General features: G+C 38.5%; 1 protein-coding gene across 1 annotated transcript; it reads right to left on the reverse strand.

The window, feature by feature from the left end:
* Positions 1 to 1,681: 1,681 nt before the first annotated feature.
* ten1 (TEN1 subunit of CST complex) lies at positions 1,682 to 23,446 on the reverse strand. The gene is made up of 3 exons (XM_059559434.1): positions 23,214 to 23,446; positions 2,015 to 2,172; positions 1,682 to 1,850 (listed from the first exon to the last, which is right to left on the reverse strand). Exons 1-3 carry the CDS (start codon positions 23,300 to 23,302, stop codon positions 1,723 to 1,725), a joined length of 375 nt encoding a protein of 124 aa, XP_059415417.1. The 5' UTR covers positions 23,303 to 23,446; the 3' UTR covers positions 1,682 to 1,722.
* Positions 23,447 to 23,830: the final 384 nt, after the last annotated feature.

A 23,830-nucleotide genomic window follows, 5' to 3' on the forward strand; every position in this document is an offset into this window, starting at 1 on the left:
CAGACACCTCGACATCCTCCACTTCAGGTAAAAGTGGGGGAGAAAAGTCCTCTACTTCAAATGATCGCTCTGTTGCAAAGCTACTTGCGTCATTACAGTCACTCTCCATTTTAGCGTCTCTGACAGCAGCAGTCAATCAATCCGTCACTGCGAGTCTCAGGATCACGCCGCACTCGCTCAGCCCCGCCCTAGGTTCATCCCCTCTATCTCCGCTGTGATCTGCCCACTTTTCAGCATTTTTCAAATATTGTCAGTGGGTGGAGTCAGGCTCTGAGCAAGGGTTTAGTTACACTTTAAATCGCTTTTGTTTAGTCTTACTTATCACCACCATTAAAAGGCAACAGGTGCATAAATACACTTTTGTTTACTCCATGTAGTTCTGAGAGCGGAGGTGTACATTTTGATACATTTTTACAACAGTTTAATAGAGAGGATGTTTTCATCCCGAACATAACGAAATGGTAGTGAATTTGAACAATGCACAAGGGTTAAGCAGATATAATTCTTTTGTTCAGATCAAAATGTTATGACACTGAATGTCACAATTGTAAACTGTAACTGAACTTTTAAAGCATGGTCTAAAATATATATGGTCTTTTTATAAAATACATTTTATACGTATTATACATTTACCTAAAGGATCCTGCAAGCACTTTAATTTTCCCCCTTCACTTACACTGCAGAAAAAGTTGTTCAATAACGTTGAATGTTACAGGGACTGATTAATGAAGTGTTCTGGTTAAACCATTTTTATTTATTAATTGCTAAGGTTTGCTTATGGTGGTGTGTTCTTAATGACAGCTTTCTTTACAATACATACTATTCCTTAAATAAGAAATATCCCAATATATATCGCCTTCTTATAGTATCGCAATGTATCACAACATACTTTATCGCAACCCTGGTATCATGATACGTATCGTATAGCCGGATTCTTGGCAATACACAGCCCTACTTTATAATAGCACAAAATATATAATTTTATTATTTTTCTTTTAAATAAACAAAACCTGAAGAGGTAAATTTTTTAAGACCCAGAAACCCTGTATTTGGGTGGAGAGAGGAGTATTTGAGTTGCACACAGAACACAACTGAACTTCCAAACTTTCAACTGACACACAGTTAATTTCTCTGTCACTATATATTACTGAAACCACACATGAAAACATCAGTGGCTCTCTCTCACTGTATGACATAACAGACTACTAGCTGTCCTGTCCTGTTCACTTCACACAGCGTGGGTTTGCCAAGAATGCAGTTGTGAGTTCTAAAAATTTGCTGGTGTGAGCTCAGTTAAAGAATGCGGTCGTCATGCCTGAAAATAACTGTACTGTGTGTGAACGTAACCATATTAAGGACTTAAATACAGGACTGATAACTTTTTTCTGCTGCTGTGTGAACGTGGCCAAAGTCTGGAACAAATACTATTCAGAATACAGCAACACAGAATAACTGAAAATCTATTCACCTCTGCTAAAAACACTTCATATTTTACATAAATGTATTTATTTTCAAACATTTAAAAGTAGATTTTTTTTCCACTTATTGTATTAAAAATATATTATTTGATGATTCACATCTCCTTGCTGTAAATAAACATTACTTTTGAGACGTTGACACACAGTCATATAATCTCAAATTGTACAAAAACTATTCTGTATTGTAAAAATATTTGTCACAATCACATTTCACAGTTTTTATTTTTTTTATTTATTTATTTTTTTACATATGAGGGCTCATTCTCTCCTTAAAGAAACATCTCTGTTCCATAATGGCCTTTTGCATTAGTATGAGGTCTACACCATCAATATTACTCAAAGCACGAGCATGTAGAATAGCTCCACTTAATCCTGGAAGAAGAAGCAAGAGGAAATTCTGGTTAAAAAACAAACATAAAAAACAACAGATAAAAACACATATTCTGAATACAAACAGAATCAAAATACTTCTAGATTTAGACTTATAGTAGGCGGCAACTACAGTTTATTCATATTACTGTATATCATAAACTCACCATCAGTTTTTTCAATTTCACCAAGAACAAAATACTGAGCTCCGAGTGTGAGGTGGAATGGTTCAACAAGCGTTGTTTGTACAGACACATGGCACTGTGCAGAAGATGGCTGACCACTTAGAATGGCTTTGGATCCTTCTGGCTTGTAACTTGTAAGTCTAGATAGAAAGATAAACAAGCTACATTTGTTTTTGTTTTTTTCAGCTGAAAGAAATACATAAATGATAATTAAAAAGTCAAATAATTAAGACCATTAATTGATATTTACTAGGAAATTGTAAAAAGAAAGGCTCAGGAACAAGAAAGAGTTTAATCCAAATGCACTGGTTTAATATAATAACAAAGGAATAAAAGTACACAAAACCAAGAAACAAGGAAACAGAACCAAGCTCACCTACATTACAAAAACAAACAGAAAGGACTTGACAATGAAAACTGGTAACAAAGGAACAAGAGGAATATCAAGAATAAGGGGAATTAGGAAACCATGAAAGCAATTTCTTTCTACTATATAAAGTAAAAGTCTAAAACAGAACTTGTTTCAGCCACCTTAATTTGATAGCACACAATTATAAGTGGGAATATAACCAGAATAATTAATTTCAGCATCTTCTAATGCATTGTCTGTCAATATTAGAAGTTAGAAAATTACTATAAAACAAAAGTGTCTAAGACAAAAGACCAAACTAACCCAGCCTCTTTGCCTAGCTCTATCTGTCAGTGAATCACCAACCATCTGACAGACAGGCATGAGACTGGGAAAATTCACATCCAACATCTGCACAATGTGCAGGTGCCCCCCAGTGATGTATTCTCTCCCCACTGCCTTTTCCCCTGTATACCAACAACTGCATTCAAAAGATCCTTCTGTCAAGTTTTTGAAGTTTGCAGAGAACACTAAAGTTATCAGCCTCATTCAGGATGGCTGCAAGTCTGCATACAGAAGGGAGGCTGAACAGCTGGCTGTCTAGTATAGCGTAATTCAAATATAGTAAGAGTGTCTGAAAAAGCACAATTAAATATATTTCTTTTTCATCTGGGTAATTACATTTAAGGATGTAATAACAGGAATATTTAAACAGCTAATGGTATATTAAACTTCAAATGGGCTATAACAAAGTTGTCCAAAACTGGCATTTAATTCAATGTAAACATACAGTAAGGTAGCTTTTGTCTGTGCTGTGCTGCCGATCAAAGGAAGGAAAGACTAAAAACATTATTTAACACACATAAGTTTACTAGCATCAGCACAATAATCGGTTATATATTTACATTCATGCATTTAGCAGACGCTTCTATCCAAAGCAACATACAGTGCATTCAGGCTATGCATTTTTACCAGCATGTGTGTTCCCTGGGAATTGAACCCGCAACCCCTTTTGCACAACCTAATGCTCTACCACTGAGCTACAGGAACACTACATACAATGTTTATAGCATACATATAAACAATAACATAATTATTAAATACAATCTGGAGAATTATTAATTAAATCCTTATTAAGGCTGTTAAGTACACAGTGTTGCACATTTGTCTTTTGGTACAAATTGAAAATACTTTTTTACTTCAAATAAAAGTTTGTAATGTTGTGATTCACCTCGTAGCTGGTTTGGTTCATGGATTATTAAGCTTTAACTAGACTTATTAAATCCCTATGAAAAAAATGTAAAAACACTTCTGGAACCAAGGCCAGTAAAAAAGTGGGCAGGCACTGTTGCACTCTAAAATGATTTACAATTTGAGTTGTCAGTTGGCTTCTGTAGGAAATGTCAGTTTTACACTGGTTATTTGTCTTTGTGTGGTTTTGTCATGTTCGTAAACAGAAAGAAGACTAGTATATTAAGTGTGTGGTTGCTGCTTGAATGCTGAAGTGCCCCACTAGTACCCCACAACCCCACAGGTTGAAAACCCCTGGTCTAGCTAATCATCTAGCTGGCTGTGACCTCTGGAGAATCTGCAAAAATCAGAGGTGGACAGTAATGAAGTACTTGAGTACTATACTAAGTACACTTTTTGAGTATCTGCACTTCAATTGAGTATAATTTTTTTTTTTTTTTCTGGAAACGTATGACCTTAACTTCAATACATTTGAAAGACAAACATCATACTTTCACTCCACTACATTTCTATCAAGGACCTTGGATGTTGTTACTATGTAGCAGCTTTGAAAGTCAGTGGGTGATTTTTTTTCTTCTCTGAAATGTGACCTTTTTTTAAAGCAGCCTATCAGTAATCACTCTTGTAGGGTTATGTTAAAGGGACAGTTCACCCGAAAATGAAAATTTGATGTTTATCTGCTTACCCACAGGGCATTAAGATGTAGGCAACTTTGTTTCTTCAGCAGAACACAAACCAAGATTTTTAACTCTGTTGCAGTCTATCACTCTTATAATATAGGTTGATTGGAATCATGACTAAAACATACAATAAAAAAAATACAAACTGAACAAACCGAACAGTATTTATATAATTTGTTCCCTCTGATTCACGCAATGTTCGAACTATTAGAACTCTCCTGAGCGTGTCCTCCTGTGCACATTTTCAGCACCAGGCGCATCGTCTTCTTGCTTTATGGTGGATCGCAGACTTATAAGTGCATTACCGCCACCTATCTCTCAAATGAACCATTGACACTACTATCAACAAGCTCAATTAGGAGTGTCAATGGTTTTTTTTCTGGTGAACTATTGTTTTAAGTGATTTCACAGCATTTTTTAAACACTGACCAGTTGAAAATGTGTTCCTGTGGCTCAGTGGTAGAGCATTGCGTTAGCAGTGCAAAGGATTCCCAAGGAACCCACATACTGGTTAAATAAAATAAAATGTATGGCCTGAATGCACTCTCGAGTCGCTTTGGATAAAAACACCTGCTTAATGTGTAAATGTAAATGTTATTTAAAACAATTCAATAAGAAAAAGTTAATATTGTGGTATATATTACACAATATTGTCTGATTTTGCAAAAATGTGTAAACAAAAATATAACCCATAAATCACAGCAACATCTCAGTTACATATTTAACCTTGGTTCCCTGAATAGGGAATGAGATGCTGTGATGTCATCGATTTGGGAACAAATTCGGTGTGACGAATGTCTGAAGCCCTTATACCATCATAACCAATTCATTGGCAAAATAGCGTTTAGCACTGCCCCGATACGCACGTAGGTGAGCAGCGTGCTGCGCCCCATTTAATCAGATTTCCACTTCTTTACGAAGGAAGCGCTATTGAATGTACGGAATGGCCCACATTGCATCATCTCAATCCCTCTCATAGGTTAATTTCAATGGTGCGATGACGTCATTGCTTTAAGAAAGCTATACCATAACGCCTGGTGTACCTTTAGGTAGCTGGAAGACCGAGGAAAGCATCTGCTCAAGCGGATAAGACCCAGGAGCCAGGAGTTGATCTCATGTCCAAACTGTAGAAATTGATAAAGGTGCTAGGAGAGGACTATCCTGCTGCTGCACAAACATCTTCCAATGAGGACCCTTTAAAGAAGGCCTGAGAAGAAGCAACTACTCCTGTAGACTGAGCACGTACCCCTAGTAAGAGTCCTTACTGGGCAGAGACTATATGGGCTATCTGACCCTGCATTAGCAGGGGAGAAGGCCTCTGAGACCACCTGCTGTTATCAGGCCTAGGTCACAAAAAGACTTTAACCAGCCCTGGGGCAAAGTCCATACACATAGGACTGATGGAGAGAGCCTGCAGATCCCCTACTCTCTTAAGGGAGGATAAAGCCACCAAAAGAACCATCTTGAGAGTCAATAGTTTCTCTGACACAGATTCCAATGGCTCAAAAGGATGGCCTGTCAGGCCTCCCAAGACAATCGATAAGTCCCAAGAAGTAACTCGTGCTGGGCGGAAAGGCCTAAGCCACCTTGAACCCAGCATAAAACGGAAGACTAAGCGGTGACAACCGACTGAAACACCTCCCACAAGTGCATGTTCCGCAGATATGGCCACTACATACACCTTAAGAGTGGAGGGGGTAACTCCTGAAAAAAAAAAAAAAAAAACACTTTGAAGTAATTCCAGTACTGAACTGATGGGTCAGTAAACTGGATCTAGAAAGCATTGTCTACACCAAGATGCAAAAAGCCTCCACATGAAAGCATATAAGCGTCTCGTGGAGGGAGCCCTTCAATTTACAATAGTGTCGAGAGAACTGAACACATTAGCATAATCCACTCAGGGGCCACAACCATAATCTCCATAACTCCGGTCGAGGATGCCAAATCATTCCCCAAGCCTGTGTTAACAGATTGTGTCTGAGGGGAATCTCCTATGGAGGGCCGGGTAGCAGACTGACCAGGTCCGAGAACAACAATTGAGTGGGCCACCATGGGGCTACCAGCAGCAAGTGCTTCACCCTGTCTGATTTTACTCCGAACAGAATTATTGGGAGCAACCATACATGGGGAAAATCATAAAGATTGGTCCTGGGCCATTCGTGGGCCAGAGCATCTATACAGTAGGTGGACAACCAGAATGGGTAATACTGCCACATGTACAGCCGCTGCAGGGTCGCGGCTTTAACTGCAAGTCAGTCGCATGTTAAAATAATTTGCGAAACTACCGCCAGGTGGCACAAAGGGAAGGATTGCGAACTGAATGTAATTGTAAAATGTTGGTTTGTTAATGGAGATGAAAGGAGGAAGTAAAACAACAATAAATATAGCTGCAAGCAGCAATAACGGGGCCAAGCACTACAGAAGCAAGCTTCAGACGTACGGCAGGAATGAGAAATTAAAACCGTTTTAAGATTATTGTAGGCAAAATGGCTTGAAAACAATAAACACAACAACTAGTAATAGGATTTATTGGCTTATCACGTGTAACCAATAGGTGGCGCTGTTACCAAATTAGTTTGGAATGGTCAGTGTGAGGTGACAATGACACATACAAAGTTTGGTGCAAAAATGTCAAAGCTTTGCTGAGATACAGCCTCAAATGCATGTTGGCATCCTTCCAGCAAATTCGTTGATGCGCTAAATGAGAAACGTTTCGTATATCGACACGAAATCCATATCTTTTAGGTGGCTCAGTCTGAAGATGATATGATTCAATTTTGGTGAAAATCGGACCAACGGTTGATGAGGAGTTCGAAAAAGTAGGTTTTGACTGAAATTCAAGATGGCGGACAGGAAGTTTTGCCAAATAAGGAAAACTTGGTATCTATGTTCTCGGCTTGACCCAAGGAATCTAAAAAAAAACAGCGACATTTCAATAGCCAGATTTATTCAAAAGTTATTAGCCTTTTTGGAGATGTTGTTATTACTTTGACCACTAGGTGGCGCTGTTTCGAAATATTTTGAGTACCTTCAGGGAATGGTGTTGTTGGGACATTCTGAGTTTCGTAATATTACACCAATGCATTTGTTTAGTATAGCATTCTATTTCATAAAACTGCATTGAAATCAATGGGAATTTCATGTTTTTTCTATTATAGCGCCAACAAGAGGCTCAGTCCCACCATTTTTTAAATGTGTCCTCAGAGTGAGCCCATACATATGTGTGTCAATTTTGGTGAAAATATCTCAATTCATTTCAGAGTTATAGACATTTATATGAAAAATCACGTAAAAAATTACTGACTCTTGACTTTGATTGAATTTTACTACCCCTTACTATCAATATTTTCGCACTAGGACATTGGCACATGGCTATCGACCTATGTTTCCGAACTTCTGACGGTGGTTTCGTCTCGATCAGACAAGCGGTTTCGAAGATATAGCCAAATGTTTTTTAAGCGCTAAATCACAACGCTACACAAACCATAAGGCAAAACCTAGCATGTTTGGTATCGTAGGACTCGGTAAGGTTTCAGGAGTCCAATTTGATGAGTCTCGTGAAAATAAGTCAACCACACTCAAAGTTATAAGCATTTAAAAAAAATGATCACCACTAGGTGGCGCTGTTTCGAAACTTCTCACGCTCCTTCAGGACATTGTGCTGATGACCCATACCATGTTTCGTAACAATCCGTTGATGCGTTCTGAAAATACAGCATTTTAGCACAAAATTAAAAATGGCCAAAATGGTAAAATTGGATATCAGTCGACTCGGCATGTTGCCCTGAATCTAACAAGACCAATTTTAGAAGTTATGAGCAAAAAATGCAATTTTTCATATCTCCGGACCAGTAGGTGGCGCTGCGCTGAAACGCAGCAAGTAGCCTCAGGTCATGCTTGTTATGACATGTACCAAGTTTGGTCTGAATATGATAAATCGTTGCAGAGATACAGCTTTACAACCGTTTTTGTAAGCGTTACGTAAAATTTGTTTGAGCGTTTATCGAAAACGGTTTGACGAATCAATTTGATTTGCATAACTTTTGGTCAGCACTGACTGAAGATGATCTGGTTCAAAAAGTAAGGACGAAAATGTAGGTTTTTCAAAAAATTCAAAATGGCGGCCATATTTCTATGACGGAAAAGGACTAAATAGGGTGCATTCGAATCGGCATGAGCTCAGAAATCAGAGGGAAAAAGAATTTTGTTGATTGGCCTTACGGTTAAAAGTTATTAAAAAAATTAAAGTGAAACTTTGGACAGTTGGTGGCGCTAGAGGGAATGTCTTAGACACACCAAAATTGGTGTAATTAATGTTGACACTGTCCTCTATCAGAATGTCAAACCAAAACAACTTTCCCGCAATCGGTTCTATGGGCTGCCATAGACTCCTAGTCGGAAAAAGGAAGAATAATAATAATAAATATAGCTGCAAGCAGCAATTACGGGGCCAAGCACTCCAGCAGAAAGTTAAGTAGCTAAGCGTCGCTTGAAGCATCACACGAAGTGTAACAATGAGCAATTAAAGCAATTTTAGGATTATTGTAATTAAAATGGCTAAAAACATTAATACAATCTCTACTAGCATGATTACTTGGCTTATCAAGTTTGACCAATAAGTGGCGCTGTTATCAAATCAATTTGGTGCACTCTGTGTGACTTGTCAATGACACACACAAAGTTTGGTGTCAATATGCCAAAGCATTGCAGAGATGCAGCCTCAAGTGTCATTTTGGATATTGTGCCTCAAATTCGTCGCTGTTGTATGCAAAAACGGTTTTGTCTATCGACACAAAATCCATAACATTTTGTCAGCACAGTCTGAAGATCATTTGATTCAAATTTGGTGAAAATCGGACCTATGGTTGATGAGGAGTTTGAAAAAGTAGGTTTTCAACATAAATCAAAATGGCGGACAGGAAGTTCTGCTTAAACTGGCATATTAGGTATCTATGTTGTCGGCATAAGCCAGGGAATATTTTGAATCCAGTTTCATTACAATAGGCTAATGCACTAAAAAGTTATTAGCATTTTTATAAGTGTAATTATTCATAGTTAATGAATGGTTCATTACTCTTGACCAATAGGTGGCGCTGTTATCAAATTTATGTGGCATGGTCAAAGTGAGGTGCCGATGACACATACAAAGTTTGGTGCAAATATGTCAAAGCGTTGCTGAGATACAGCCTCAAATGCATTTTGGGACCCTTCCAGCAAATTCGTTGATGCGCTAAATGAGAACCGTTTCGTATATCGACACGAAATCCATATCTTTTTGTCAACATGGTCTGAAGATGATCAACGTCAAATTTGGTGAAAATCGGACTAACGGTCTAGGAGGAGTTCGAAAAAGTAGGTTTTCAACATTGATCAAAATGGCGGACAGGAAGTATGGCCAATTTTTGCATAATTGGTATCGATGCTCTCGGCATGACCCACAGAATATAGAGAGACGATTTTCATTTAAATAGTCTAAATTATTCAAATGTTATTAGCATTTTTGTGATATTTCATTATAACTCTTGACCACAAGGTGGCGCTGCCACCAAACTTTTTGAGTACCTTCAGGGCACGGAGACGAATATTTTTGTAATTATTTTCGTAACGATACGATGCTGCGTTAAAAAAATACAGCATTTTAAAACATCATTCAAAATGGCCGACGCCTAAAATGGCCGACACGGGAAAATTGGATATCATACGACTCGACATGACTCACTGAATCTAAAGAGACCAGTTTTGAGATTTTTGGCCAAACCATTCAGAAGTTATAAGCCAAAATATGCCTTTTTCATATCTCCTGACCACTAGGTGGCGCTGCGTCAAAACGCTGCAGGTAGTCTCAGGTCATGGTTACTATAACACACACCAAGTTTGGTCTCAATATGCCAAACCGTTGCCGAGATATAGCCTCAAGTGTATTTTTGCGTGCTTTTCGTCAAATTTGTTCACGTGTCATTCGAGAACGGTTGGATGAATCAACTTGAATTCCATAACTTTTTGCCTGCATGGTCTGAAGATGATCTGAGCCAATTTTCGTGGCAATCGGACTAACCGTCTAGGACGAGTTCGAAAAAGTAGGTTTTTCAAAAAATTTCAAATAGCGAAAAAACTAAACCTTGTGATTTTTGAATTTTGGGGTTCATTCGACTTGGCATGAGCCAAGGATTCAGAGGAAAAAAGAAGTTATTACGGTTCAAAAGTTATTAGCATACAAACATTGAAAGTTTGGACAAGTGGTGGCGCTAGAGAGTAGGAGTTAGAGACTTCAAATTTGCTATAGTTAATGTTGGGACTGTCCTCTATCAGTGTGCCAAATTATACAACTTTCCTGCAATTGGTTCTATGGGCTGCCATAGACTTGCGGCGGAAGAAGAAGAAGAATAACGCCAACGATTACAATAGGTGCCTACGCACCTTCGGTGCTTGGCCCCTAATAAGAACGGGAACAATTTCGATAGGGTCCTACGCACCTTCGGTGCTTGGCCCCTAACAATATTATATAACATTGTAACATCCTTAAAAACCATTAGAAAATGTACAGCGAGTTAATTTCAAACCGTGGGATAGTCTTAGGCTACAGTCTATGCATCAGAAATGAAAAGAAAGACCTTTACACAAAGCTCTTATGCATGCTATTGTTATTAAACATTACATTACATAATATGCCTATATATATATATATATATATATATATATATATATATATATGTATATATATATACAGTAGTATAAAAAACATGGATTAAAAGCTAAATGTTTTCATTTCGGTTCATTCTTGGTTAAAAATAAAAATAAAAAAATCTTCAGGTTCCATATGCAGAGCGAAATGAGAACGGTCCAGCATTTACAAACAATTCTTATTATTAACTGTTATTATTCTTGTTTTTCTCAAACTGCTAACAGTTTGCATTTTCGAATCATGCCTTTACTGTGTGACCAAAAATGGAGTATTTTCTGTTTCAGCTGTTTGATTGCTCTGGTGCCTTATGCGCACAAATTCATTAGAAATAGCGCAGCTGTTCACCGAGCCATCCGGCACGAGCAGCGGTCCACTCTGGCATATTTTTGCTCATTATGATTTATTTCCGTCAATACTGAAACATGCGTGAACTACAAAGCCTATTTTACCTAATGAATAAGAGTTAAGCTTCAAATGGATAACATCAGGAATATGGAAACATTTGGATTGCTCCCGAATGAGAGAACCCAACCTTATGTTTTGCTTTAAATTATTATTATTATTTTATTTTATTATTGCCTATATTATTATATACTGCAATTATATTTATCCATTAGAATTATATATTTTAAATTCTTAACAAATTTTTTACATTTAAAAGGATTTGTTGTAAAGTGAAGGGAAATAAAAATATCCTGTTGGTACATTAACCTATAACATTATTAGGCCTGCCATTGTTATTTCTGAAAGTAATTAAATGCTACTTACTGTATAGATGACTTATATTTTTTTTTCCTCACAAACTTAATTTCTTAGCATTTTTTTTTTTTATATACCATGCACCAAATGAAAATAGGCAATTAATGGGTTAAAATTTGTTCCTGTGGGTTACATTTTTTTTTACAATATATTCTTAGCAACAGAGTCTGGGCCTAATCTAGGCTATGTTGTTAACTATTTACAAGTTTCGTGTATGTTTTTATTCAGGTTTTTTTTTTCATTGCATCTGAAAAGTACTTTGTGCATGTACATTCACTTTATGCGCTCTGCGCAGAACCTGCCTCCTGCATTGCTCATCTGTGGATGATTTCAAAATGTTTGATATAAAGGTTGCAGTCCCTCCTTATACATGTCATAGTGTCTGGTCTCTGTTTCCCTGGGTGTCCACTAGTGGTCTACTGCACTAGTGGTCTACCCCACTGCAGGCACTACGTTTCCCACAAAGCCTTGTCCCTTCATCACGGTTAATTGCACACCTGTTAATTGCACTCAGCTGTCTTCACTTTCATTGTCATCACCTGTCCATATATACCAGCCTGTCTCATTCTGTTTCATGGAGTCCTTGTTTTCCGTCACCCGATGTTCTCGCGTTCCCTTGTGTTTTCTTGTTTTTCTTGTTTCTGGACTGATTTTGTGTTATGACCTCTTGCCTGTTCTTGGATTATGATTTTTGGATTGCCCCTTTAAATACACTGCTATTGGATCTCTCGCTTCCTGTGTTTAATCGTTACAAGACTCCATCATGCCCAGATCCAGGTGGGACTTCGTATCCATTCCCCAGCCAGTATGGAGGAGCGGAGGGCGAGGTTCCAAAACCTAACCACCCTCCTTCAAAAGGGGAGTGAGGTGGGCGGCTTGGCGCAAATGTTCTGGACCATGGTGATAGGAATGGGGTATAATGATGAGGCCCTGAAAGACTTATTCAACGCCTTGGGACATCGGTCTCAGTGGGATACCCCAGCCACGCCGTAGACCCTCCAGAGTCGGGTCAGGTCCCCGTAGACCCTCCAGAGTCGGGTCAAGTCACCGTAGACCCTCCAGAGTCGGGTCAAGTCACCGTAGACCCTCCAGAGTCAGGTCAAGTCACCGTTTACACTCATGAGTCAGGTCAAGTCACCGTTTACACTCATGAGTCAAGCACTACCACAGTTAGACCTCAGAAGTCAAGTTAAGTCACCAATGATCTTCATGGGCAAGGTCAAGTCACCGGTGTTCTTCATGGGAATAGTCAAGTCACCAATGATTTTTATGAGCAAAGGCAAGTCACCGTTGATCTTCATGAGCAAAGGCAAGTCACCGTTGATCTTCATGAGCAAGGACAAGTCACCAATGATCTTCATGAGCAAAGTCAAGTCACCGTTCATCCTCATGAGCAAAGTCAACTCACCGTTGATCTTCCTGAATGAAGTCAAGTCTCAGTTGATCTTCCTGAACCCAGTCAAATCACCACGGACCTACCAATGCCTCTCCAAGTCTTTGCTGAACTACCAGAGCCTCTCCACGTCTCTGCTGAACTACCAGAGCCTCTCCATGTCTCTGCTGAACTACCAGAGCTTCTTCACGTCTCTGCGGAACTTCAAGAGCCTCGTCATGTCTCAGCCGAACTTCCTGAGTGCACGACTTATCCTGTCATGGCCATGGAGGCCATCCAGGAACTCACCGCCTGCCCTGTCATGGCCATGGAGACCATCTTCCACCATCTCAGGGCCACGGAGGCCACCCTTAACCTGTTCATGTTCTCATTTCAGGCTTACCTAACCAGACTTGCTCTCCTGTGCCATCGATCCCACTGTGGTGGTCTTCGGCGCCGCCCTAGTGGGCTTCAGTCTCGACCGCACGCATGTGGGGGTGTTCTGCACTGCCCTGGTGAGCTTTTTTTTTTGTGTTCGGTGGAGCATCTGGTAGCTGTTCCTTAGAGGAGGGGGTAATGTCACAGTGTCTGGTCTGTGTTTCCCTGGGTGTCCACTAGTGGTCTCACTTCCCCATAGGCACCCCACTGCAGGCACTACATTTCCCACAAAGCCTTGTCCCTTCATCACGGTTAATTGCACACCTGTTAATTGCACTCAGCTGTGTTCACTTTCATCGTCATCACCTGTCCATATATACCAGCCTGTCCCATATAAAAAATGTTTTAATTGCTTAAATTATTTCTATGAATTAATATGTTAGCATGACTTTTTCATCATGACATTTTTTACGAGCTGAAATTATTATTAAAATTATTATAATTTTTTTTTTTTTAACAAGGTGCCACTGTCAAATGTTTTCTTGCTGGCTGCAAGATGAAATTCACAGTGTTGACTCTCTCCACATGCCTTTTAAGAGAAACGCAACCTTCACAGATTACATAATGCTTTCATTTTAAATTGGTTCATATAAAAGTAGACATTTAAAGCTTTCTGTAGATCTATTTCTTATGTAGCCTATATGAGACACCCTAGTTTCATTATCAGGAAAAAATTAAAGTGATCGAGAGGGCACATCCCTGTCATGCATGTGCATTAATAATTATCGCATTTATACTTTTTGCATATGCATTACAAAGTAAATTTAAACCTGAGTTTAAACGTGAGGACGTTTTATTAATCAGTCCATTCTTTAGAGTTTCAATGATTTAGCTAAATCGTGCAGGTTTAATTTATTTGTTTTTTGTTTTAATTAGGCCTAAATAATGGGCAGGTAACGAATAAAGTAGTGCGTGACAAAAATGCATGCTGTTTTATTGAAGGAATTTTAAAATATAAATTATAATATAGGCCTAATATGTGAGAATATTGACATTTTGCATATAAATCCATGTAGCCTAGCTCACTAAAATTGGTAACCACTTTTAATGCTTCGATGCAAAGTAAACCATAATTTCTTTAAAATAATATAACACATAATTCATATTATATAAATAATACTGCACACATTAAATGTTTCACCTACTGTACCTAGAGGTGACGGGAGACAGGGAAAATCAGAGTTTGCAGTGTGTAGTCATGCTTGAAGCAAACAAGTCCACTTCCGTTCAGCCGAACCTCCACCATATGAGATCCACCACTTGGGGGTGCAATCTCCATTCTCCATCCTAGAGGCTCTGTCTCGATAGCAAGTCTGTTCCGGAGTTCAGGCGACTTGGGATATGGACCTCTCTAATCGACAGACACTTTGTCTGAGCCCAAAGAAGGACAAACCTCCTTGGTGACTGAGGTACAAAACCACCATCATGGTGTCCATCCTGACTAACATGTGAAAACCCCTCAGCTGAAGTGAAAACTGTTTGAGAGCCAGAAAGACTGCTAGCAACTACAAACGATTTGAGCCAGCCACGGCGATCCTCTGTCCAGACTCCACAGACTGGATGTCCTTGATGGACGGACGTAAACCACTAACTTTTTGTAAAAAAAACTCTTGGACTTTTCCTCGACTCTGAAGGCTGAAATGCGCAGAGTATCTGAGGGAGAGCTCATCATAAGGACTCGACTAAAAAACCACCCTAGGCACAGTATGAGGTGGGACAGTTAAGATCTGAGCCGGAAGGCCACAACAAGAGAGAGGCGAATATGCTTGTGCGGTTCGTCCACACTCTCTAAAGGAAGGTCTGGCCTCCGAAGATGAGCAAAGGACTCAGGAACTGCTATTAGGAGCCTGAGAACGAGAGGCCTTGGTCGTCGAACTCAGGTCTATCCATTTGTGTTGTCGTGGGAGAGCAGGTGGGCAAGACCTAGGGCCCCAGTCTTTACAAGGGGGTATCATAGGCGATGGCTCATGCCGCTGGACTTCGTGAGGGTTGTTGTAAAGAAGACGGGCGCACACAAGCCGCAGGTGGTTGACGCTCTACTTCCCTAGCTCTGTGCGGGATGAGCTGACAAAATGTAGCAGACTGTTGTTTAGCTGCTCAAAACTATTCTATGGCAGTTGTGACTGAATCACCGAACAAGCTGTCATGAGAAATGGGGGCGTCCAAAAGAAAGGTTCTGTCCTTTTCATTAATGTCAGTGAGAGTGAGCCAAAGGTGGCGCTCAACTGAAACCAAACCTGAGATGTAAGATGGGAAGGTACATTTCTCCTGTCCACTCGGAGGGAGACTGCATACTTAACCCTCTATGAGCATCGGCTCGCATGTGTCACCCCAAGCGACCATCTCATGCTGACGTCTTCGAACTGAACATTTAAAGGGTTAGTTCACCCAAAAATGAAAATTATTTCATTAATAACTCACCCTCATGTTGTTCCAAACCAGTAAGACCTCCATTTATCTTCGGAACACAGTTTAAGATATTTTAGATTTAGTCCGAGAGCTCTCAGTCCCTCCATTGAAACTGTGTGTACTGTATACTGTCCATGTCCAGAAAGGTAAGAAAAACATCATCAAAGTAGTCCATGTGACATCAGAGGGTCAGTTAGAATATTTTGAAGCATTGAAAATACATTTTGGTCTAAAAATAGAAAAAACTATGACTTTATTCTCTTCTGTGTCTGTTGTGAGAGAGTTCAAAACAAAGCAGTTTGTCATATCCGGTTCGCGAACGAATCATTCGATGTAACCGGATCTTTTTGAACCAGTTCACCAATCAGAACAGAAACTACGGACTCTCTCTTTTCTAGCATTTTAAATACAGTTGCTCCTCTACACTTAAGGAATGTTAAGGAAACCAGTATGACACCATGGTATAATGAGCATACTCGCACCCTAAAGAGAGCAGCCCGAAAAATGGAGCGCAGCTGGAGAAAAACAAAACTAGAGGTATTTTGTATTGCTTGGCGGGAAAGTAACTTATCCTACAGAAAAGCAATAAAAACTGCTAGATCCGATTACTTTTCTTCTCTTTTAGAAGAAAACAAACATAACCCCAGGTATTTATTCAACACAGTGGCTAAATTAACGAAAAATAAAGCCTCAACAAGTGTTGACATTTCCCAACATCACAGCAGTAATGACTTTATGAACTACTTTACTTCTAAAATCGATACTATAGATATAAAATTGTATATAATTGTACATAAAACAGGATCGCATCAGACAGTGCTCTATAGACCCCCTGAGGAACAGTTCCACTCATTTTCTACTATAGGAGAGGAAGAATTGTATAAACTTGTTAAATCATCTAAACCAACAACATGTATGTTAGACCCTATACCATCTAAGCTCCAAAAAGAGGTGCTTCCAGAAGTCATAGATCCTCTTCTGACTATTATTAATTCCTCATTGTCATTAGGATATGTCCCCAAAACCTTCAAACTGGCTGTTATTAAGCCTCTCATCAAAAAACACAACTGGACCCCAAAGAACTAGTTACTTATAGACCAATCTCGAATCTCCCTTTTCTTTCCAAGATACTAGAAAAGGTGGTATCCTCACAATTATATTCCTTCTTAGAGAAAAATGGTATATGTAAGGATTTCCAGTCAGGATTTAGACCGTATCATAATACAGAGACTGCTCTCCTTAGAGTTAAAAATGACCTGCTCTTATCATCTGATCGTGGTTGTATCTCTCTATTAGTTTTATTGGATCTTAGTACTGCGTTTGACACAATTGACAACAACATTCTTTTGCATAGACTTGAACACTTTGTTTGCATTAATGGAAGTGCATTAGCATGGTTTAAATCATACTTATATGACCGCCATCAGTTCGTAGCAGTGAATGAAGATGTATCATATCGATCACAAGTGCAGTATGGAGTACCTCAAGGCTCAGTACTAGGGCCGCTACTCTTCACGCTTTATATGTTACCCTTGGGAGATATCATCAGGAAACATGGTGTTAGCTTTCACTGTTATGCTGATGATACTCAGCTCTATATTTCTTCGCGGCCCGGTCAAACACACCAATTTGAAAAACTAATGGAATGCATAGTCGATATAAAAAACTGGATGACGAGTAATTTCTTACTGCTAAATTCTGAAAAAAACAGAGGTGTTAATTATAGGACCTAAAAACTCTGGATGTAATAACCTAGAACACTGTCTAAGACTTGATGGCTGCTCTGTCAATTCTTCGCCATCTGTAAGGAACCTAGGTGTGCTGTTTGATCGCAATCTTTTCTTAGAAAGCCACGTTTCTAGCATTTGTAAAACTGCATTTTTCCATCTCAAAAATATATCTAAATTACAGCCTATGCTCTCAATGTCAAATGCAGAAATGTTAATCCATGCATTTATGACCTCAAGGTTAGATTATTGTAATGCTTTATTGGGTGGTTGTTCTGCACGCTTAGTGAACAAACTACAGCTAGTCCAAAATGCAGCAGCAAGAGTTCTTACTAGAACCAGGAAGTATGACCATATTAACCCAGTCCTGTCAACACTGCACTGGCTCCCTATCAAACATTGTATAGATTTTAAAATATTGCTTATTACTTATAAAGTCCTGAATGGTTTAGCACCTCAGTATTTGAATGAGGTCCTTTTGCATTATAATCCTCTACGTCCACTACTTTCTCAAAACTCAGGCAATTTGATAATACCTAGAATATCAAAATCAACTGCGGGCGGCAAATCCTTTTCCTATTTGGCGCCTAAACTCTGGAATAACCTACCTAACATTGTTCGGGAGGCAGACACACTCTTGCAGTTTAAATCTAGATTAAAGACCCATCTCTTTAACCTGGCTTACACATAACATACTAATATGCTTTTGATATCTAAATCTGTTTAAGGATTTTTAGGCTGCATTAATTAGGTAAACCGGAACCGGGAACACTTCCCATGACACCCGATGTACTTGCTACATCATTAGAAGAATGGCAGCTACGCTAATATTAGTCTGTTTCTCTCTTATTCCGAGGTCACCGTAGCCACCAGATCCAGTCTGTATCCAGATCAGAGGGTCACTGCAGTCACCCGGATCCAGTACGTATCCAGACCAGATGGTGGACCAGCACCTAGAATCACCTCTACAGCCCTGAAAGACAGCGGAGACCAGGACAACTAGAGCCCCAGATACAGATCCCCTGTAAAGACCTTGTCTCAGATGACCACCAGGACAAGACCACAGGAAACTGATGATTCTTCTGCACAATCTGACTTTGCTGCAGCCTGGAATTGAACTACTGGTTTCGTCTGGTCAGAGGAGAACTGGCCCCCCAACTGAGCCTGGTTTCTCCCAAGATTTTTTTCTCTATTCTGTCACCAATGGAGTTTCGGTTCATCTACACTTCATCTACAGCGATATCGTTGACTTGATTGCAAATAAATGCACATATACTATTTAAACTGAACAGAGATGACATCACTGAATTCAATGATGAACTGCCTTTAACTATCATTTTGCATTATTGACACACTGTTTTCCTAATGAATGTTGTTCAGTTGCTTTGACGCAATGTATTCTGTTTAAAGCGCTATATAAATAAAGGTGACTTGACCAAATCGAACTGAATAGTTTTAAACGGTTCGCGTATCCCATACGCATTAATCCACAAATGACTTAAACTGTTAACTTTTTTAATGTGGCTGACACTCCCTCTGAGTTCAAACAAACCAATATCCCGAAGTAATTCATTTACTCAAACAGTACACTGACTAAACTGCTGTGAAGAGAGAACTGAAGATGAACACCGAGCCGAGCCAGATAATGACTCGTTCACGAGTCACAGTTTGATTCAATTAACTGGTTGAAGAAACCGGTTCACCGGTTCTTTTGCACTCGACGTAATACGTAATGCGTAATTGGCGATGATTGCCCTTCATTCAAGCCTTCGGTTTACCCGCGCTCATAACATTAGCACAGAATCAGTTCAGAATCAATCACCAAAAAAATCAGTTTGATTCAGACGCTCTGTGTGTCGGTCTGTTTCACGCTGAATCACACATGCGCAGTATCATCAGTTCATTGGTTCTCGAATTGGACACGTCTGACAGAAACGGTTCTTGTCTCGTGAACGAGTCATTATCTGGCTCGGCTCGGTGTTCATCTTCAGTTCTCTCTTCACAGCAGTTCATTCAGTGTACTGTTTGAGTAAATGAATTACTCCGGGATATTGGTTTGTTTGAACTCAGAGGGAGTGTTAGCCACATTAAAAAAGTTAACAGCTTAAGTCATTTGTGGATTAATGCGTATTGGAGACGTGAACCGTTTAAAATGATTCAGTTCGATTTGGTGAACTGGTTCAAAAAGACCCGAATACATCGAATGATTCGTTCGCAAACCAGATAGGACAAACTGCTTTGTTTTGAACTCTCTCACAACAGAAGACAATGCTGAATAAAGTCATAGTTTTTGCTATTTTTGGACCAAAATTTATTTTCGATGCTTCAAAATATTCTAACTGAGCCTCTGATGTCACATGGACTACATTGATGATGTTTTTCTTACCTTTCTGGACATGGACAGTATACCGTACACACAGTTTCAATGGAGGGACTGAGAGCTCTCGGACTAAATCTAAAATATCTTAAGCTGTGTTCCGAAGATAAATGGAGGTCTTACTGGTTTGGAATGACATGAGGGTGAGTTATTAATGACATAATTTTCATTTTTAGGTGAACCAACCCTTTAATGGAGAACTGTTGTGCGTCTCCTAACAAAACACAATACAGTAGGTGTGTGACTTGAAGCAGCATCGCACAGACCATTCTGTGTAAGATATTAAAGTTTAAATGTCAAATAAATCCTGCGGTTTTGCTTTCTTATTTTTTCTTAACAGTCTGCATTAACAGCCATTTCACAGTCCACCTGGCTCAAATGTGGATGAATGGCTACATGTAAATGTGTGCACACACTGCCAGAGCTGATTTTGTGGGGGTGGGTAGGGATGTTAATTTAACTCGTTAAATTTCTGTTGGTTTGTAACACTCTAAAAGCTCTTTATTCCAAAGATACTGCAAGCCAGTCAGTGTATTCAGTAGGTGTAATGTATTGTAAGTTGTTTCAGAGGCATAAGGTATTGCAAGTATTACATACAACAATAAGAAAACAGTGCATTGACATACAATAAAGGAAATTTACTTTTGGTACTTAAGTACTTTTAAATGCAAGTACTTCTGTACTTTTACTTAGGTAAAAATCTGTCTTTACAACTTTCACTTGTAATGGAGTAATATTTGACCAGCAGTATCTGTACTTTCACTCAAGTAGTTTCCCTCACCTGTTTTGATTGAAACGATATGAAATACAAGCCCTGCTAATGCATACAGTTGCATCAAATTATAATTTGTGGAAAAGTTAATTTATTTCAGTAATTTAACTCAAACTGTGAAACTTGTGTATTAAATAAATTCAATACACACAGACTGAAGTAGTTTAAGTCTTTGCTTCATTTAATTGTGATGATTTTGGCTCACATTTAACGAAATGTCTGCTGGTGTTGCTCCATTTTGTTTTATCAAGTCCAAAGTCAATGCAGCCATCTATCAGGAGTTTTTTGAGCACTTTAAGCTTTATGGAGATGCTGATTTCATTTTGCAGCAGAACTTCAGCACCTGCCCACAGTACTAAAACCACTTCCCAGTAGTCTTGTCAAAAGACCCGGTACTTCGGTACCAAGTCGGTATTAAAAAAATGTAAATGTGACGGTACCAGGTTTACCGAGGTCCCGTTCAAACCCGGTTCTTGACGCATACAGCGCTATGATTTACGTGAAGCGAAAACGAGGACGGAATCTCAAAATCCAGTCATGAAAATTAAACTATGAAAATATGGACAGTCACGGAATTTGTCAAAGTTAGCATAAATTAATCAAATCATATCTCCATATGGACCAACATCGGTAAATGTTAAGCCGCAAAAGTTGTTTTAGAAATATGAATCCTGCATGTTCTGTGCGTCTCTGTGTGAATGATCGAATGGCAGAGACGTGCGGGTTTGTTTACCACATAGACTGAAGCGCGTGATGCTTACATTAATTTCAGCATCTGAGCTTCAGAGTTCTCTCTCCATCAAGCGATCTGTACTTTTCGATTCATGTCAATGTACGCACAGCGCACCTGTATTTGACGCTCTGTAAACTCTTTGTGAAGGCGCACAACTCACCGTCGCTTTACTGATAGCGCTGTTTCTCACACATGCAAAGAGAGAAAGAGCGAGAGTCTTACCACGCTGAATCGACACGCTACATGTAAACTATATTCTTTGTTGTCTTCTCCTGTCAAAATAATGGAGTTCATTTAGAATTATTCATATTTTTCGAACAAGAAGAAGATATGCTGGTTTTTCCAGTAGTGGGCGGAGCTAATGCGCGAACGGCAATTTCATTGACGTCCATCTATTACCGTCCCTGTTTTGATTTCAGCAAATCAGTTTGACCGAACACATACAACGTGATTAATATTCATGAACCCAGCCGCTCATCAATCCATAGTGCATTGTATATTGTTAGTATGGTAGTAGAATTAGTAGCAGTATTATCTTTTAATAATAATTCATATGATCTATTACTATTTTTTTTTTTACAGAAACCCTCAATGACCAAAAATTAAACATCACCACCAGTCTTAAGTTCAGTTAAAATGACACATGCATTCATTAAAAGTTCATTTTTACATAAAGGCATTGTGATACTAAATATTACTATTATTTAGTAAAATATATGTGAAACTGCTACTACTGTTGAAAAAAAATAATAAAACTTTATTTTTTAAAGAAATAAATCACAAAACATTTCTTCCATGTTTTAATTTTAATAGCAAATCCCCTTTATTTACCAAAAATAAAATGTGTTTAAATTTCATAAATTAAAAGACAAATTAAATTTTGGTGAAACTTGTTTACTGTTTTTCATAATGATATAACTTGTAGAAAAACTTTAAACACAATTGTAAATAAGTATAAAGAATGGCATTGGTTTTATTTTTCGTGATAAAAAGTTTTTTAATTAAAAAAAATTAATTAGTATATTTTTGTGTTTTGCTTTGGTACCGAAATTGGTACCGAGAACCGTGGATTTTCACTGGTATCGGTACCGAATACTGAAATTTTGGTACCGTGACAACACTACTTCCCAGAATTACCAGAAACCACTTCTAATTTTTTGAGATTTTGAATTTTTTTATTTTTCTAAGCTGTAAATCATAACCATCAGAATTAAAACAAAAAAACTGAAATATTTCAGTTTGTTTGCAATGAATCTGCTTTTTTTATTTTATTAAATTACAAATAATAAAGAACTTTTATTTTTTTAGATATTAACTATTTTTTTGATGCACCTCTATGTATACTGGCACTGAAACAGAAATACAACATACAAACATGTCTTATAAACAGTCTTTTTGATATAATGAACATGAAAGAAAGTATTTACATGAACATTAAGAAAGGTTTCTCAAAATTTAGCCTACTACACCAGGATCAAAGCTACTTTCTATTAGTAATAAATACGGATGTTGGCAGCACTTCTCTGACTAAATTTGACATTTAAATTAAAGATATAGTGCGGTTAAATCAACTTAAACGTAAAAAAAAAATCGCACTTAAACATCTCAGACAGCTTTAACAAGTGGACCGACCTGCCATAGGTTCGCACTGAAGCACCATCTTTCACCAGGTCTGTACTGATCTCCCAGAGAAAGTGAAACACGGCTGGAGAAGGCAGCATTTCATATATTAAATTTAACTGTGCATTTAGAGGCTTGGGTCGTTAGAAATTAATAGTATTTTGACACGCAGCACATTAAGACAACAGCGCCATGCCGTAGAGTGACGTGACACGTCACCAGGAAAGAGGTATGCGTATGCGTGCTCTGTCGAACTTCCACATACATTTAATAAACTGACCAAGCATCAGTATTTTCATCTATTTATTTTTATTTTTTTATGTTTTATTTAATCATAATTATTTGTATTTATTATTTACTTTTATTTGCTTTGTGTTTATATATTTTGCGTTTACCATTATTTTTTTCAACAGTAAATTTAAAGTCAAAAAGGACGTAATACACCCGTTTGGTATGCATCTTAAAACAGTTTTTATTATTATTATTATTATTATTATTATTACAATCCGGAATTATGACTCTTTTGCCTTATTTTTTGGGAGATACCGACCACCATAGACATCATGCCGACCACCGCCGCTGCTCTACCATTGGAGAAAGTGTAACTGTAAACTTGGATCACGTGTTCC

The sequence above is a fragment of the Carassius carassius genome, chromosome 10 (genome assembly GCF_963082965.1).
Source record: "Carassius carassius chromosome 10, fCarCar2.1, whole genome shotgun sequence".
Classification (NCBI taxonomy): Eukaryota; Metazoa; Chordata; class Actinopteri; order Cypriniformes; family Cyprinidae; genus Carassius; species Carassius carassius.